Raw genomic sequence first — 17,748 nt, 5'->3', positions numbered from 1 at the left:
CATAAACGAGGAGGGAAAAAAAAGCAAGATTGTATTTCAGTTAAGGCGCCAAAAGTATAAGCAAATCGAGACCAAATAAAACTGATTGTGCTAAGCCCACGTGTTGACCAGGTGTACTACAACAGTAAGAAACAGTCAGGGGGGCTTAAGTGGACTGTGTGGGTGTGATGACGTCATTGTGCACACGTGTTAGCTCTTGAGTCATCCTCTCAAAGCTCACTCCTTCTATCTGGCGTCTATGACAGTTTTTCCAGAGGAGAAGTGATTGTTCCCCAGGCGACTGTATAACGCAACAGCATTCCTTCCTCTCATACTCTGTCAGGATCTTCTTTTTGCTCAGGCTGTTTGTCTCTCCGCCACATCCTTCAAACTCTTTACAAGTTTGTCTTTCCAGCATCAAAACCCTTCCTCAAAGAATCTGATCACAACTGATGAAATGAAAACTCTGCAATGAACCCCACCTCAACGATACTTAATGCAAGACTTAACATGTGATCTTTATATCAGGGAGCAGACTAAACACACACACTCTCCAAAAATATGTTGCTGGAGTCTACCTGAGTTTGTCAGCAGTGAAGATGACCCTGCGCTCCAGAAGCAGAGAGGCAAACACTCGCAGGAGGAGACGTAGACTCAGGGAGGAAAAGAGACATTCAAAGTCCACATGTTCCAGACGAGAATCTGAGGGCCGACACAACTCTATCACCTGTAAGATAAAGAATGAGAAAGTGAGTGTGACAAAGACAGTTAGATAGCATTGTTTGCACTTCATGTGTACGAATAAAGACACTGATGTGGACTCATTGTTTCTAGAAAATGTTGATGTACTAGGCTCACCTCTGTCCCAGAACCAGGTAGGAAGTTTTTGACAGTGATGGTTCTTCCTGGAGCAGGAAAAGGAGCCTCCATGATGCCTCTCATGAAAGGTTGCACCAGAGCAGGAGAGATAGCCCTCCTTTTCTCCACTTCATCCAAGATCTGAAAAAAAAAACACAAAGAACATGGCTCTGCGCTTTAAACACCAGAAATCACTGGGCGCCATGTGCAGAGGCTATGGTCCTTGTCATAGCTTTAAACATCAATATGATATTTAATGTAAGTATTTATTTAAAGGTCACATATTATACTAAATCCTCTTACATTTTAAACAAGTCGCAGAGTTCCCAAAAACATGTCTTTGAAGTTTCTTGCCGAAAATTCACTCTGATCCTGTATTTGATCATGACTGTAAAGCCCTCTTTTTCAGAGCAGGCTGTTTCTGTGTCTGTAGCTTTAAATACATATGAGCTGTGTTAAGATTCTGAGGCGTGGTCAGGCCTCTCTCTGGAAGGAGATGTGGCTCAGGCTTTCTGGCACCATGACCAATTGTTTATGGTGAGAAGGCAGACTCAGAGGGCAGAACAAACACCTCGCTTTTGGAAGTGTCACCCACCTTGGGGAGGGGTTACTGCCCTTTGTGATGTCATGAAGGGAAAATCTCCAAACGGCCTGTTTGAGCACACATTTTCTGAATAGTGGAGCAGGTAAAAAATGGAGAGGATGGACTTTTCACATCATTTTGGGGGTTGTCGACAGGCTAGGGACACATATTAGTGTTAGAAAAACATGGTGAAGTGTTTTTTGAATAAAATGTGACCTTTAACCTTTATAAAGGCAGGTTAGTCCCATTGTAATGTGATAGAAGAGGGAATACGTATCTGATAACAAACAGTAATCCTAACGGGATTGATATTTAAAATGGCTATGGATTTAGTTACCATCAGAAATAAATGAATGGTGCGTGGGAAGTGGAGACAGTCAAACATTGTCAAAAGTGGATACAACAAATAGCTAACAGCCTGAACCCATGATGTGTACCCCTCTAAACACACACTGTACACATCTGTACCACATTAAACTTTTGTGTAGTGATTTGATACAGATGAAACACAGTTTGTCATCAGCACTGAGTGCATGCAATGCAGATGGAACTATCTTTCTATTTACAAAGTCCTGTGAGAACAGATATACTGTTTTTTAGGGTTTTCTTGCCCATGTTTGAATCTTAACAAACCAAGTTTTAGTGAAGGCATATGTACATTGCACAGATATTTACGTAAATGGGTCGACATGCATATAAATCTCAGGCTCCGTACAGGGAACTTTTCTCAACTGCAGAAACCACATCAGCTGCAGTTCACATGTGTCTCTGAACTGGAGCCAGGACTCGAGGATTTGTGGGAAAGTAGAGCGGACAGGGGGTGGGTGTGGCTCTGTGGGCAATGAGGGTGGTACAGCTCTGTACTCTCACAGTGTGGGTGGGGTTATGTGTATGAATAACACATTTTCATTCTGTGCGACTTTGTTCAAGTGTACAAAGCATTTGTGTTCTAACTTAAATGATTGTATCTACCTTGGAAAAGAGGTCGAAGCAGCCCAGGCGGCTGACGATGCAGTAAACCTCAGGGAGCCTTCTGCCTTTACCACTGGGCTGAGAAGAGATGGCAAAAAAAAAAAAAGAAGACAGATCAAAAACACTGGAGTGTCACAAGACTGCTCACCCAAGCACAACCCCAGGATTAGACCAGTGTAGCAGAGCAAAGCCTTTGTTTCACAGACACTTTGAGGAAAAAAATCAGGGAAAAAATGTACCAGCAGAATTCAAGAGATGTGCAGGAAAAAATGTCAGACAAGATAAAAATGGTTACAGGAACAGTGGAAATTGGGTCGGGTAATACTATATGAATTAACATTAAGAGGCATTATTGTTAAGGTTTATAAGAAGCGTACCAGCAACCGGCGACAGTATCCAAACCGCCTGCTTCCATCCTCACCAGTCAGGACAAATGAGAACGTCTCACTTTGGATAAAAAAAAGAAAAATACAACAATAACTCAAACATGCTGGTAAATATTAAATATTTAGAGCTTTTTAAACTACACAACCCCCCCCCCCCCCCCCTGAACTGGACTTGTGGTTTGTGTAAACAAAGGCATGTCTTTGTACTTGAGAGGAAAAACCCTCAGGACAGGTTTACTCTGCAAATATCCTCACAAAACCTCCTTAGCAGTAGCTGACAGGTATTCATTGACCTGTGAGGACCTCATTGACAGGAAAGAGTGCCAACAAGTTCAATGTAGGTGTGTGTTGGGTGGCCCCTAACCCGTCAAACATTTGACTCCAGGTAATAATTAGCCATTGCCGTCAGCACACTCATCATCACTTCCCAGAACAATGTCTGCATTGAGAGGCTAAGCTAGGAGGTATGGGGGTAATAACGCCAATTATGAACAGAAAAAAACAGAGAGTCGATTTTGTAATACCAAAACAGGTGTGTCAAGTGCTAAATCCAAAATTTCTCCCTGTAATTATTTGTCAGCGTCTGCGCTTTAAAGAAATGACCAACATATTAACAAGACACAAGGTCATTTCTATTTTGAGCCGCTTCTCTAACAAGTGGTTATTAGCCAGGGAAACAGCTGAGCTATTAGCACTCTGTGGGGAAATTCCTGTGTCCCTGTTGTGTTTCTTCTTTTTTTTTTTTTTTTCAAGTCAAAGTGCTGTGGCAAGCTAATCAGACAAAGACTGACCTGGGGAAGTTGTCGACAGGCGCCCAGTCTTTGGCGTCGGGGAAACAGAACTGAGGGATGACCTTCAGCTGGTCCTCAGTTTCCCGCATAAACTTAAAGCTCCTCTCCAGCTGAATGAAAAGAGACAGGAGATTTGTTAACAAATGTATTTAAATGCAGACAGTAAAGTCCCTAACCCAAAGTAGGAGTGACTGAGGTAACTAAGAAAACAGAAAACATCTGCATGCTAAAAGGAATAAATAATGAAGCATGTGAAGAATCCCTAAAAGTGTTTGTCTTCTTTTTCTCATTGCTATAACATCAGCGGGTGTCTTGATTTTAAGAAACGATTGACTATAGCCAGTAAGACAGTAAGAGTATGGTAAGTCTTGACATTGTTAACATCCCTTTAGGAGTTTGGAACATACAAGGCTACATTGCTGCAAAGTCATTACTGATGAACGATGAGTTCTGCTCCGTCTTTTCTTTAGTCCGTGGAAAAGCAGTAGCACTATTCAAAAACAGCCTGGCTTTTTCTTTTTTTAATTGGATAACACCTGCTGTTGCTGTGCCGACAAGTGTGAAATTTCCTGTGGTTTTCCAAGAAAAGTCCATACCAGGATGCTCATAAACTTTATGCTGAATTATCACTCTTAGACAGCTACAGTTGTGGTGCATTGCAGATGTTTCTTTGTCTTCTTTTAATATTCTTGGTTTGTCAGTACAAGTGCTTTGGACAGGTACTCTGCCACATTGTTTCTTTTACCTTCAGGGGGAACTGCTGTGTGACTTCTGGCAGGTATGGGACTCCAGCTTTGGTCTTGTGGAGTGCAACAACTATGAAATACTCAAATAGATTCCTCTCCTGCAACTCCATCAGATCCCTTTCCAACGTCCGGTACCGCCCTGTCTGCCTCAGCATGGATTGGACCGACACCAGGCGCTGACTGTGTGCTAAGAACAGCGGTGTAGAAAAAAACCAATTCATGTAATATTCCATGTTGTGGAAAAGCATATAGATGAACAAAGGGTCGCTGTGAGGTCACTGTGTAAGGCTATCAGTTTCATCAGTGTTTATGTTTAAAGTGGGCTATACAATCAAACATTGGACAGAAAGGAAATACTATGATATTAATCAGTTTCATAATCTAATAAAATGATTCGCTGTACATCATAAAATATGTGATCCTAATAGTGCTGGGTACAGTCTTTGTAGCTACAGAATGAATCAGCATTTATTTTCTGTTCTCACCTTTTAGTTTCTCCTCCGTGTCACTCTCTGACTCACTGTTCTCATCAGTCACTTCAAAAAAAGAGAAGAAAGAGTGAAAAAGAAAAACAGGATATGAGACGACTGAAAATAAAATATCACAGAATAACTCAGAGCACATGGAATCTGCTCACAGTGATTTCAATCCTGTGTGGATCATCCTCTTATTATCTTCTTAGCCTCTGCCGATATATCTACATCATCTTAAGTTATTAATCCAGACAATGTGCCAGGAGTTTTTGTATTGTATGGCCTTTGTTGCTGTACGTGTTGAAAGCTTCATGCTAAATAAATCTTGTACCAAAAAAACAACTTAGTAAAGTAACCTGATAGAAACTTTTTGGATTCAGACCAGTATTCTTATCATTGATGGTAAACTTGAAATCATTGACGGTCATAATGATCAATAAAACTGTCTAGTTGTACATTGGTTAATCTACATATTCTTTCTCATTTGTAAAATGAACACACTTGACAAAGGAGAGACCAAAATTGGTGATGCTTAGCAAGAGTAATGTGCAGGATTTTTTCTTTTCAAGTGATACTTAAGGGTTAGGGAAATGCATTTCTTGTTTCCTTCCATAGCCAAATTATAATCAGTTAATCAGTGCTAAAACACAAACAAGTCACAAACTCATTGGTGGTGGCATTGCAGAGATGGAGAATATGGATTTTTCCAGGTTTTTTTTTTTCCACTTTATTGACAGTGGATGAGTAGCTAAATGAAAAGTGAAAACAGAATAACAGTGTGTGTTCAAGACATGCTTTCATATTTGGAGCCTCACCTCTCCCTGAGCTGTACTCTGTGGACTGAGACACCCTCTTCATGCGTTTCTTCCCTCTCCTTGCCTCAAAGATGCCATTGATTTTCAGCACCATCTGGAGGTAAGGGGAAAGAAATGTCCATCTTTAACTCCTTAAACTAATAAACAAGATCTGCCAGACTAGATTGTTTCAATACAAGCTTCTGGGAGGCCATCCACACTAAGCACACTTCTCACAGGAAATATCCATCAGGACATTTTTCCTCTGCCTTACTCATCCCGAGCCGGCAGCATGAGTGGACCAGCTCTGAACCTTCCTGAGAAACACACTGGACCGTAAATCAAAGACAGAGCAGCGCAAGCTTTGTAAGAGACGTCTCAACACTCCCATACCTTTGGGATTTTCCTCCGTCTGCGATTGTACGGGTCTCCAGAGAGGCAGGGGGTGTCGTCTGGGCTGCTGGGTGTAGAAGGGGGGCTGATACGGGAGGGAGACGAGATGCCAGTGTCCCTGCTGGCCTTGCGTAGTTCAAGGAGTTTGAAGCTTCGCCGTTCTGAATTTTGTCTGAAGAAACCGGGCTTTGAGGAGAGCTGGGGGGAAATAAGAAGCCAATTTTAGTGCATCAATACGTTGCCTTTAATCTATTATATTTTATATTGATGTATTTGTGATCAGGTACCTTAGATGGTGTGTCAGGTATGGGAGATAGGGAGGCAGGTGAAACACATTTGCTTCCCAAACAACTTCTCTCCAGCTCTATATCTTCATAAGGGTTTTCCTTGGATGGAGGATCTGAAGGAGAAAAAACAATTACAAAACAAAAGTTACATGTAAGATACAAAAACTGTTCATAAGTTTTTCTAAGAGAAGATAAAGTACTTTTTTCTTGATCTATCATGACTGTTTTTAAACAATTCTACTCCAGATGTGCAGAGAGCTACCAAAGTCAGCCATCCAGCTCATATTTCCCTGTGAGACGAAGCTTGCACAGCTAAAGCAAAATAACTTCTAGACACCAATCCTCCCCTGCAGATAAGAAATGAGGATGTTTCATTTTCAAAAAAACCTGTTCCTCCTTCTCTCTCAGTCTCTCTGTATCCCCTCTGCTCTATCAATCCATCCACCAGATGTGAGCTGTATGAGTAGGAGGATAAAGACCGGTTCCCGGTTTCTTCTCCCTCCGAGGAAAACAAGGGCTCAGTGTGCTGTTTTTCACATTGCTGGCCGCTGACAGCGTCACACGTCAGCTGTGCACGTGTGAGTTTGCATCGGTCATCGAAACGTGCGTCTGAATACGTGTAGTGGTGACAGTAGCTTTCTTCTCGATCTGAAAACAATATCAGTCGTGTGGATGGTGTGTTTAAAGTGTGTTGATGAGAGGCAGGTTTCTGTGGGGAGGTTGTTGACAAGACTAGGAGGATATCACAACTTATCATCACTATCTATACCTGTTTTTTTTAGGAGATAACAAAAGTGATTCTGAGAAACATAGACGCTGATGATTACTAGGGAACAAAGTCTGAGCATTTTAAAGAACAATACTACTATATAGAAATAGCAAATATATCCAAGAAAAGCTGAGGAATCACTCAAACAGATTGAGTCATTGTAGCGAGCGAGGAGCCCTGATAATACACCAGTATCAAGGAGGAGAGCAAAAGACACACTGATGCAATTGCCAGTAATATGCCATGGCTCTATGCCATCTTCATGTCATGATATTGCACTGATTATTACAGTAGCCAGCCTCAGCTATAGTACAACCTCACACAAAGCTGCTATTGTACCTGATGAAATTAAACTGGCTCTAGGTGGGGTTGGCACAACACTGCAGATAATGAGGTAGCAACTAAGGTTAGGTTTCTATGTAGAAAAAATGTAATAAAAGTGAAGCTGCATGGCTCCTAAATTAAAATTGGAGCAGTAAAAACAAAGCAGAGGAAAGACAGCCTGGCCTCCTCATCACCTCTATTACTAACTGCACACTATGACTGATATGTGAAATGAAACCAGCGGGTCATGCAGAGTGTGACGGGTACAGGAAAGAAGACAACATGCTACCTACATTATGGTATTAAACAATGCTATTCATCTTGGTAATACAAATCCAATTATAGCATATGTAACTAGATTTAAACTCTTTGATATGTTTTACCTATTATGTCCTCGTAGACATTCTCTTCTGATAAAGTGCGTGTAAGGCCCAGTCTGGACTGAGCATACCAGTCCACCCGGCCGCTTTCTGAAGACGACTGGAGCAGATCCTCAAATTCGTAGGACTTCCTGGTGGACAGAACATCACAAAGCTTTAGGAGAGTTGCATGACAAACACAAAGACAGGAGATGAAGGAAGGATATTTGACGGATCTCTCTAAGTCAATGCGAGCTCACATTGATGCTTTTAAACTAATGTTGCATTTTGCTGCCACATCGGAATGACCACATCTGTGTTTCATCACAGGCAATGATTAAAGCCCAGCAGAATAAAGTGCACACAAGCAAACACCGTTGCGTGCATCCCTTCATGCGTGCACATACTTCAAATACTATAAGAGTAAGTTGTCACTTTATTAGGCACAGCTTGCCACGTGGATTGGAATTCAATCCAACAGCCCTGCAAGTCTCCATCTTATTTTATTCAGTTTTCTTGGTTGACAGGTTCACCAAGTAGTGGATTAGTAAATCGCAGGAAGCAATGCCCTGAAGCCAAGCCTCCTTCATCATCTCTTTCTCTAAATGGAACTATAATTGACAAGATTAGCATCATGCTGCTTTAACAATACTTCACTCTAGTGAATTCAACTCATTAAGAAAATGTCATAAAGTAATAGATCATAGGACCATTTTCTCACTGACTTCAATGCAATCAGAACTATTTTTTGGAACAAGTGGAGTTGCCCCCTGCTGGCCATTAGATATAAAAACAGTATTAAGGCACTTTGGCATCTAACTTTGAAAAACCAAGAGCATTTTTCCACTTCTTATATACACAGTCTATAAGTTGAATTAAGGTTTTACATAAAAGAGCATTTAATACCATGCAGAAAGCTAAGTGTTCCTTCTTAACTTGCAACCCAGTGTATTTCTTCACACTCAGAAAATGCACACTGCAGAAGCCACAGAGACAGCCTTGCCAAACTAAGGGCTTGACCCAGCACACTTGTGCTGAGTGAAGCCTCCACATATGGTATGGAATGTAACAAATCCAAGCCAAGCTTCGAACAAGAACTCAGACCACCGGAGAAAGTGAACAATAGATGCACTGCAATACTGCAGAGTTCACATTTTTTTGGTTTCCCTACAGAGCTTTGTTTGTTTGATTGTAACCATCACAATGTGAGCACTACTCTTAAAAAAAAAGTCTAACATGTTAATTGCTCTTGACAGAAGAGAATGACTCAGCTTCTGATTCACACTTTACTATAGACACATGTTACATTTAGAAATTCAAACTCTGCAAACTGATCACCTCGCACATTATTTGTGATGGCTAAAAGCCTGGCACAACCCTTTTTAATGTCAATGCTAAAAATCTTGAAAAAGCAAGGGGCCTCCTTGACATTACTCACACAAATCTGCACGTTAGTCTCCCCTTTTTTGCAGTAGTTTTGGAAAGAGGAATGGGTCTACTTAATCTGTTCATTCCTGAGATCCAACCAATGAGCTCATTCTTTGGGATATTTCGAAACAGAATGATGTCATCGGTGGTTGTGATTTACAGCAGATGTGGGAAATATTTTTACCTCATTTTTAGGTTGACAGTGGTGGAGGGGAAGGGTTATAGGACACCCGGCACCATCAATGGTTAATACAGATTCCACTAGAGCATGTCAGACTTTCATTAAGTGAGATTTTTGGTTAGGACAAAACAAGACGGCTTGACCATCTGACAGTACATGTCACGTTTAAGCTCTGGGAATAGAATTATCTGATTTGTGGTTGGGTTCGTTGACAACTTTGGTCCAGGCTGAATTATCTCCACCAAACCTACAAAAGTTGTTTCAGGCTTACAAGGTCCATGGATGATTTAAACAAGTTATATTGTTTTACTACGGACTGTTCAACTGGACTGGTCTTACAAAAAATATTTGAAGACCAGGCTTTCTGTATGCAGATGTTTGAGCTGTTTATTTAAGGGTTTTCTTTAACCTAGCACATAACTTTAATTGTTGATTTGTTTGTTCTTTGTTGGAACTAGGGATAAAACTAGTGACATCATTTCAAAGTGTGTTAAACACATTTAAATTCAGATTAGTTAGCTAGTCCAAAGTTAAGAAAACACTCATAAAACAGTCAATATTGAGAACACCTTATTTAACACAACTGAAGACGGGATCATAACTAAACACAGGATCACATTGTCAGCGGGTTTAAGATGTCAAATTGGTTAGCAAAGTGTGGTTAAGGTCAGCAGTATTAACACTGCCAGCCTTCGGTCCTCCTTGGAGGTCCACATGCCTGTGCTGTTTATGCATTTCTCAATGCAGTCGAGTAGATAGATATTTTCTCATTTAAAATACTACAAACCGTGCTGCTCCTACAAGATGCTATCCATCTACTTTGCTTGTTTACCTCTGGGTAGTAGAGCAGTATGGCAGCATAGCAGTAACCAGTAGGAGCTACAGCCCCAGCTAGTGGTAATGCGGCTGCGCTACATCTTAGACACATCATTTGATCAGCAGCGAAGGCCTGAATTGATACAAAAGTTGATTACTAGTTTAACCAACTCTTAATTCTGGTGCGGCTAGAGAGGGTGCAGACTTGAATCATTGATCTTTGATATCAATGGGACAAATATGGCTTAAAAAAGGTTGAACAAAAATAAAGTAAAATCGTAGCTTATAAGTAAATGGTAACACCCCAAACTAAAGTGTTGGACATGCAGAACATTATACATATCAAATAATAATGTGTTAGCTTTGTTATTGTGAACATATAAGCATAATGACATAAGCACTTAATTCAAATAACTGCTGTGTGAATTTCTGCCATCGAGGTCGCATTCTCTCACCTATTATTGCTGTCCCTGGGTCTGTCTGCCCAGGGTCTTCTGCAAACTCCAGGGGGTGGGCATGTGGGTAAAGGTGGGGGAGGAATTGAGGGCAGAGGAGGCAAGTTCCTCCGTCCCTTCCCCGAGCCTGGTCCTGAAGTTGGAGTAGTGGGGGGTGTGTGGTGCTGGAAGGTTCTTTGAGGTTTAGGTAAAGGGTTTATAGAAGGTGCACCTGGTTCACTGTACACATTCTCTGGATCCCCCTCCCTCCTCCTCCGAGACCCTCCATGCCGAGCCACATCAAAAGTCCCAAAAATGGGCTCGTTGGCCTTTTTTTCGGTTTCTTCCAGTTCCTCCTTTGAGGGAGGACAGAAGTAATTCCCTGGAAATGCCAGCGAAGGTCTGTCAGGAACCTCCTTTGTTGCCTTCTCCAGTTTCTTAACATGAGTTAAAACAGTTTTCTTGTCTTGGGGTTGTTCTGTTGGCTTTGAAGCCAAACATCCCCTCTCTAAGATTACTTCTCTGTCCTTGTTTGTTTGGCCCTCTGGAGATTTAGGCCTTGAATCCCCCAGCTTTCCAACATTCTCCTTCCCTGAGTCCTGTCTGTCCCAGCTGACAAACTTCTTGCTGTCTGTCCTTTGAAACTCTGAAGCTTTGGAGTCCTTTTTCCTCACTGTCTCAACGTCCTTCTGTGTCATGCTCAGTGGACATGTCCCTGAAGAAGTAAGAGGGGGAGACTCCTTTTTGCCCTCCCATTGTGAAATCTTATCGCGGATGCTGGCAGTCTTGACTCCTGCTGGGCTCTTGTTGTTGTTCAGCTTGCCACACAGGCCATTCTCCATGTTGGGAGTCCGCTGGTCACTGGTGGTGGTGGTGGTGGTGGTTCTCCTTTGAGCCAGCATGGTGTCAGGAGGACCCGGTCTGTCGGTCAGGCTTAGTGAGGGGGAGAGGGGACGCTTGGTGGACACAGGGGTGTCCCTCCTGTCTTTTTCCCCTGGTGACCCGCACACCTCTTGGCGCTGGGGCACCGAAAGCGACGGAGCCTCCCCGACCTTCAAGCCACAGCACTGGAGCCTAGAAGAAAAAAAAAACACAGCAGGAAGATTAACAAACACATTTAAAATACTTCTTACCATGCAAACAAAAAAACATGAATAAACCCAAACATGAAGGGAATCATACAAAGACTCATCTCTTGATAATGGGTCAGTGCCAACCCATGAACAAACTCTAAATTCACTCTAAATTCAACAAAAGAAATAGAGGCGTAAGTACATTATAATGTTTCAACTCTCATAATTTATTGGGCAGTTATACTATTTTAGCTTAAATGTCATCTGCTGCCTAGATGTACAAAGCCAAGCATCATGTTCCAAATCTGGCAATTCAGTGTTAGCACTTAGCTTTACTCACAATAGATCTTTGTTTTATGGGGGAAACAATAATTGTCATTAAAGATGCAGAGACATCTATTTGTTGCCTCTATTTCTGCAGCGAGTCACTCCTGGAAGATTACTGGGTCATGACCATTTGAACTCCGGGTTTGAGGGTCAAAGTTTACTAGCTTTACACACAGCTATTTCTGGAGAGGAGATGAAAGTATACACGGAAGAGGAGGGGCCACCAAATGTAGACGTGCATCTTTTCATTCCTTCTCCTGACCCCAGAAGCTGAGTTTTGGCCTATGGACCATACATCACATGACTGAAATGTCCAACAAACGGAGGAAACGCTGCCTTTCTGGGCGACATCTGATGACATCGCTGTGGATGTGAAAACCAACAGTCATGCAATTCAGAGAAAATCTCTAGGGGAGATTACTCAAGAATCAAGTTTCCTCAGAGACCTTTAAAGAAAATAAAATAAAGTGATGTTGTAACTATGGCCAATGAGGAAACCAAATAATGATCCTCCAAATTGCTGTAAGTTTTATTAGCTTGACCCCTTTCACCCTTCCCCCCTTCTTTCTTGTTTTTCGTCCCTTGCGCGAAACAGCAGTGTCTATTAAGCATGAGGCACGAGAGAGGAAAAAAGTAGGTCACATAGAGAAGCCAAGTGAAGGAGAACAGGAGTATGAAGGGGTGTGGGGGTGTGTGGGTGAAGGAGCAGATGGACGAGGAATCAATAATACGCTTCTCTGTTTAAAAACAAACGATTGTTGCTGATTAAGTGTGAAGAAGAGATTGTGAGAAAGTAATTATAAAAATGGACAGTATGTAATGTCAAGCCGAGGATGGGTGGAGCATGGAGAAAGAAAGAGAAAAGGGGGTATGAGGGCACAACAGTATCTCTGACCAGCAGAGCTAACATAGGATGAGACGATTAAAGAAAGATCGAAATGAAGAAGAAAAAGATATACACATCTAACTTATTTTAATAGTATTCCTTTAGATAAACATTTAACAAATCCCTAAGATACATATGTTATTGAACAATTGTAAAATGGCAGATCATCAAAACATTCAAATCTTGCGGTCCCTCTTCTTACAGGCACCATCCAAAATCCCTTCATTATAATCTAAATAGGACTAATGAATATTGCAAGGGCGACAGAAGGGACCATGGAGAGTGGTCAAAGAGGCATCAGACAATGGCAGCAGGGGGGCAGTAACAGTATCCAGATGCCAGATGGCCAACTCTGCCCTGCTCTGCATTCTAGTCCTGCTGTTGTTTCCCTGCCGACTCAAATGGAAAGTGGTGTTTCCATGCTTAACAGCACAGACCCTTTTTATAGTTATGGGAAAACGTGCATTTGAGGTCAGAAAATATGTTTTGGAAAACTTGAAGAAGTATAGGATGGAAGAGGAAAGTGAACTTCTTTACGGTCTTAAAATTGTTGTTACATTTTGCCGCAATAACAGGATCTACTTCACTGAAAGTTGTAGAAGGTTTAACCCCTTAACGTCCATAATGCAACGCAATTGATTCTTTCAAATCTCAAACCTCAGGTCCATAACTATTCATTCTTCAATAATAGGCCGTTAACAGCAAAGAATATGATAAACTGTTGATCTTCCTCAAATAAAGAAAATCTGAGAAAAATAAATACACAACAGAAAGCAGCAGTATGGGGAATCTCACAATAACGACCAGTGGTACAAGCTGTACCAAGCAGCCAGTGTTGTGAGCTTCATGAGATATACTGTCTTCACCAGTGTGTCATTTCACAACAAGATGTCCAGAAACATGCATACAATTTAGTATGCTAGGTATTTACCACTGTGAGACAAAGAATAAGACAAAGTACTAATGGGGTTTGAGGCACCTACCCGTTAACTGATTGGTAGATACAGTTGTCAGTGTTAGTACAGAGCAGCAGGGCCCTCCCACCAGTCATGGTGCTAGCAGCTGGCATCCTGTACAGACACACAAAAAAGGACAGTGATGAGCATGATTGTACATTGAGATGTGTATCCTGTAAAACATTGTAAAAAACACATGGACCAATATTTCAACATATCGGTCATGAAGTTGCACAGAAAAGCATTTATAAGACAACTTGTTGCAGAGCACAAATTCAGACAGCTGGAAATATTTCAGCCTGTACCCTTTCTTTTCATGTTAGTTCAACGTATACACAAAAATAGGCACATGAACAAACACAAAGAAGAGAACCGGGGGCAAAAGAAGAGCTGCTGCCCCAGGACTCCTTCAGGAAAGTTTTTTTTTCTTCTAACTCTCGTGTGTGAATGTAAACTTCTGTATGGCTAAAACCTCTCATTTCTGTGGCAAGCCAGACTCAATTCTGAAACCAAGCTGCAGAGCATCGGACCTCACAGGTTGCACAGCATCCCTCCAAACCGGAGTAATTGGAGGATACAGCTGAAAGAAAGCTTCAACATTTCCTAACACGAAACACACATTGGATTCCTTCAGCCATGTGGCATCATGGAAAACTTAAGGAGTACTTCAAACTCCACATTGTATTAAAGCAATTGTCTTTATTAAATCATCAATGGGGGCACTAAGACAGAGAAGAGCGCCCATTTTTACTTTCTTGGTTATCAGTAAGTGTCTAATTTTTACACTTTCCAAAAGAGATTATTGTAGTTTATTCAAGCCAAACACTAAACACTACAAATCCCACTGTTACATCCACCAAAGTGCTCTGTGGATGGAAAGTATAGCAGCAACTTGAGTTACGAGAACATCAAATCGACTGAAGAGACAATGTGTACGAGTCTGTATAGCAGTCTGAGTTTCCGCTGGTCCTGGGTCAGAAAACAGTCCTAAAGCAAAAATGTTTTTTTAAACAGACAAAGCATGTTTATTTCAAACTAAAACAACAGGTGCTCAACATAAGCATATCCCTACACATATGTGTCCTCGCATTTTTAAATCCTCCTCGCAAACTCCTCTTTAATCCTACATACTAACTTCCTTAATGTGTCGAGTGTCTTCCACGATGCTACATATTTCCCTCTGTTCTTTATTACAGCGTGTGTGATAAAGTGCCAGGGCGAGTGAAAGAGGACATGCTCGGCGAGTTTGAAGAGTATAATGAAACCATCCATGTCACATTAAGCAAGAATCGCTGGTGCAAAGTGTTCATGACTTGGACTGGAAAATCTGGTGGAGAGCTGGCATGAGGAAGAAGGGCTAGGCCGCTACGTGGCACAGATGTGGCTAACATGAGAAAGGAGGACAGGTCAGGGCTCAATCCTATTGGCAGATATTTACATTAACATTTAAGTAAAATCTAATTAACGCTTATAAATGCTATGCCACTCATCAGCACACTCACACAAAGCCTCATAAACAAACACAAAGACATACATAAACACATCCTGCCAGACATCCCACTCCAAACCAACATAATGTACATGTGTGCATATGCGGCTTCAACCAGATGTGCTGGGATACTTTAGGGTATCTGTATGCCGTTAAACATTTCCTGAGCATTGTTCAGCCCAATCCCCCACTTCATTCCTCTGTCAATAAACGTGCATTACTTAACCCTGACCTTTTTTTTTTTTTTTGCACCTTTACTATGAAGAGAATCTGCGACTAACTCAGCCAAATTCCACAAATTGTTGTCCCAACTGGCATTGAGGCAAGTCAGAAAAAAAGCCATAATTTCTGCAGATTACGTAAACATTTGCAGCCACATAGCTGAACTCTTCCGTGAGCTAACAACATAATTGGCCCTTTGGGTCCAGTGTTTTGGAATGATTCAGGGCTTGTGCTTTTTTTTTTTTCCAGGATGAAGAACAAATTGACACGATGGAATAGTTTAATTTGACAAGAAGAAGACAAAAAGTACGACCCACTGATTGTTTTCGCCTCTAGTTTTGCTCACAGCCTAATTTTCAACCCCCACTTTGGCCAGGACCAAGCTCCCCCAGCGAGGGGAGAGTAGGGAGGAGTGTTTGCGTCAGCCGTCCACTGGCCTGTAGGCCTAAATTATTTTCAGCTGTGAGGCGAGCAGAGGTCACATGTTTGAGGGGAAACATCAACCATTTTTTCCCCTTCCTCCCCCCTGATTCTTTTCTCCTTACTAAAACCAAAAACAGAAATGAAGGCCAGAAATCCTGCATGGAAAGGAGGGAGGGGGTGGGCAAAGGGGGACCATAAAGAATGTATAGAGCCTTCTAGTTTTACAGTTACATTTTTCTTGGTTTTGAAGGGTGTTGCATATCCCAGAGGGAGAGGAATGATGGGAGATGTGAAGGAGGAGCATATTGAAGAGGAGATGGGGGGATGGGATGACAGGGGTTGTCAAAACTAAAGAGGAAAGTGGATATTGCAAAGAATAATACAAGTATACTGTTGCACTGTATAAACAGTGTGGGCTGTCCCGCTTCTCTGATTGGAGTCCTAAGGCTTAAAGTAAAAAAGTGCAGATCTTAGTGCCTTAAAAGGTCATTTGATATTTTCACACAATTCTTGCTTAGGCTTGACCCTTTCTCAGACCTGACTCCTGCATGCACGACAGTTCCTCCCAGCACTCCCCTTAGCCTGACTAGCACTAATGACTTTTACATCTCATAAAAGTAGTAGATTTGACAGCAGTTTGTAAGTTTTACAACCTTCGGTTACTGAGGAAACTCTCTTTGGGAGCCTTGAAGGCTTTTGTCTCCTACAGCTATTGGCAACTATTGTTAACCCTGACCCTCAGAGCAAGATGGCTACCACAACAATGCAGAGGCTGAGGGAAGCCATCTGCTGAGTCCAATAAAAACATCACGGGAAACTGTGACCTCAGAGACCTCAACTTGCCCAGCCCCCTTCAGCCTCAGCCGCGTGAGGTGTGACAGACTGTGGACACTGGGGCAAAGGAAGTGGAAGTGGTATTGATTTTGTGATCAGAAGTCTGGTGAAGATGAAGGTTAATGAAAGTGTACTGCATAGGAAAACAAATATGAACAAATCTACTGACACTTTTGATTGATATTCAATCAGATATGTATACCTTTCTATAAATCCTGTTAATTAATCCAATGGTTTAAGATTCTTTTAACATGCTGTTCACATTATCACCTGTTGAAACTCTGTAATTGTTAGCTCTAGCTTACTGACTTTCAAATAAAAGGTATTACAAAGATATAGTTCATGAGGGATAAACCCCCAGTCCTTGCATCAGATGAAAAAAGATTTGTATTCAGTGAATGCACACAATCCCAAATTCCTTTGAGGCTTTACGAGATAGCTGCAGCCAGAGACAGAGCGAAGCATCAGTTGCATAACAAACTGCAGGAGATGTCTATCAGTGGATGGACACTCAGTATGTGGCCATCATTTTTCTGAGCATGTAACTCCATATATCATTGAGACAGGACAGTTGTTATTTTCTGAAACATGTTGGGAGTCTTTCTGTAATATCTTGATCAAGCAGTCAGTCAGCTTTGGTCACAGCTACTTTGCCAACTTTTGACTAAGAATAATTTTAACTAATTATTAACATTATGTGTTTCTGTTAACACTGAACATATTCATGTGCACATTATACCTGATTTAAGTTCAATTATTGAGTCGCAAAGGTGTTTTGTCATACTGAAAGAACTGTAGTGAACTGAAATGTTTGAACCAGGATTGAAGTCTGCCTATAGCAGTGAAGTTAATAGAAAATCTAATATACAGTATTTGACTACTGTTAAGATAAGAGAGGTTACAAGTTGTCATTCCAGTCAAGAGTGCCATTTGGATCAAATCTAGATGCCTGATACTCTTTGGAC

The 17,748-nt window shown here is 41.5% G+C and overlaps 1 protein-coding gene across 1 annotated transcript in view; it reads right to left on the bottom strand.

The window, feature by feature from the left end:
- si:dkey-82f1.1 (DENN domain-containing protein 2A) overlaps positions 1–17,748 on the bottom strand; it is a 35,567-nt gene that overhangs the window by 4,238 nt on the left and 13,581 nt on the right. The window contains exons 2-14 of the mRNA XM_061035846.1: positions 13,843–13,929; positions 10,595–11,647; positions 7,739–7,866; positions 6,263–6,375; positions 5,976–6,173; positions 5,604–5,697; positions 4,801–4,851; positions 4,315–4,502; positions 3,570–3,679; positions 2,770–2,839; positions 2,393–2,470; positions 838–978; positions 558–706 (exon numbers count right to left, since the gene is read on the bottom strand). Of these exons, the coding sequence (XP_060891829.1) occupies positions 558–706; positions 838–978; positions 2,393–2,470; positions 2,770–2,839; positions 3,570–3,679; positions 4,315–4,502; positions 4,801–4,851; positions 5,604–5,697; positions 5,976–6,173; positions 6,263–6,375; positions 7,739–7,866; positions 10,595–11,647; positions 13,843–13,928 (2,459 nt within the window). The 5' untranslated portion in view covers position 13,929. The remainder of the gene's footprint in view (positions 1–557; positions 707–837; positions 979–2,392; positions 2,471–2,769; positions 2,840–3,569; positions 3,680–4,314; positions 4,503–4,800; positions 4,852–5,603; positions 5,698–5,975; positions 6,174–6,262; positions 6,376–7,738; positions 7,867–10,594; positions 11,648–13,842; positions 13,930–17,748) is intronic.

Source organism: Labrus mixtus, chromosome 4 (genome assembly GCF_963584025.1).
Source record: "Labrus mixtus chromosome 4, fLabMix1.1, whole genome shotgun sequence".
Classification (NCBI taxonomy): domain Eukaryota; kingdom Metazoa; phylum Chordata; class Actinopteri; order Labriformes; family Labridae; genus Labrus; species Labrus mixtus.
Note: the sequence above shows the minus strand (reverse complement) of the source record. Positions and strands in the feature narration are given on the sequence as shown.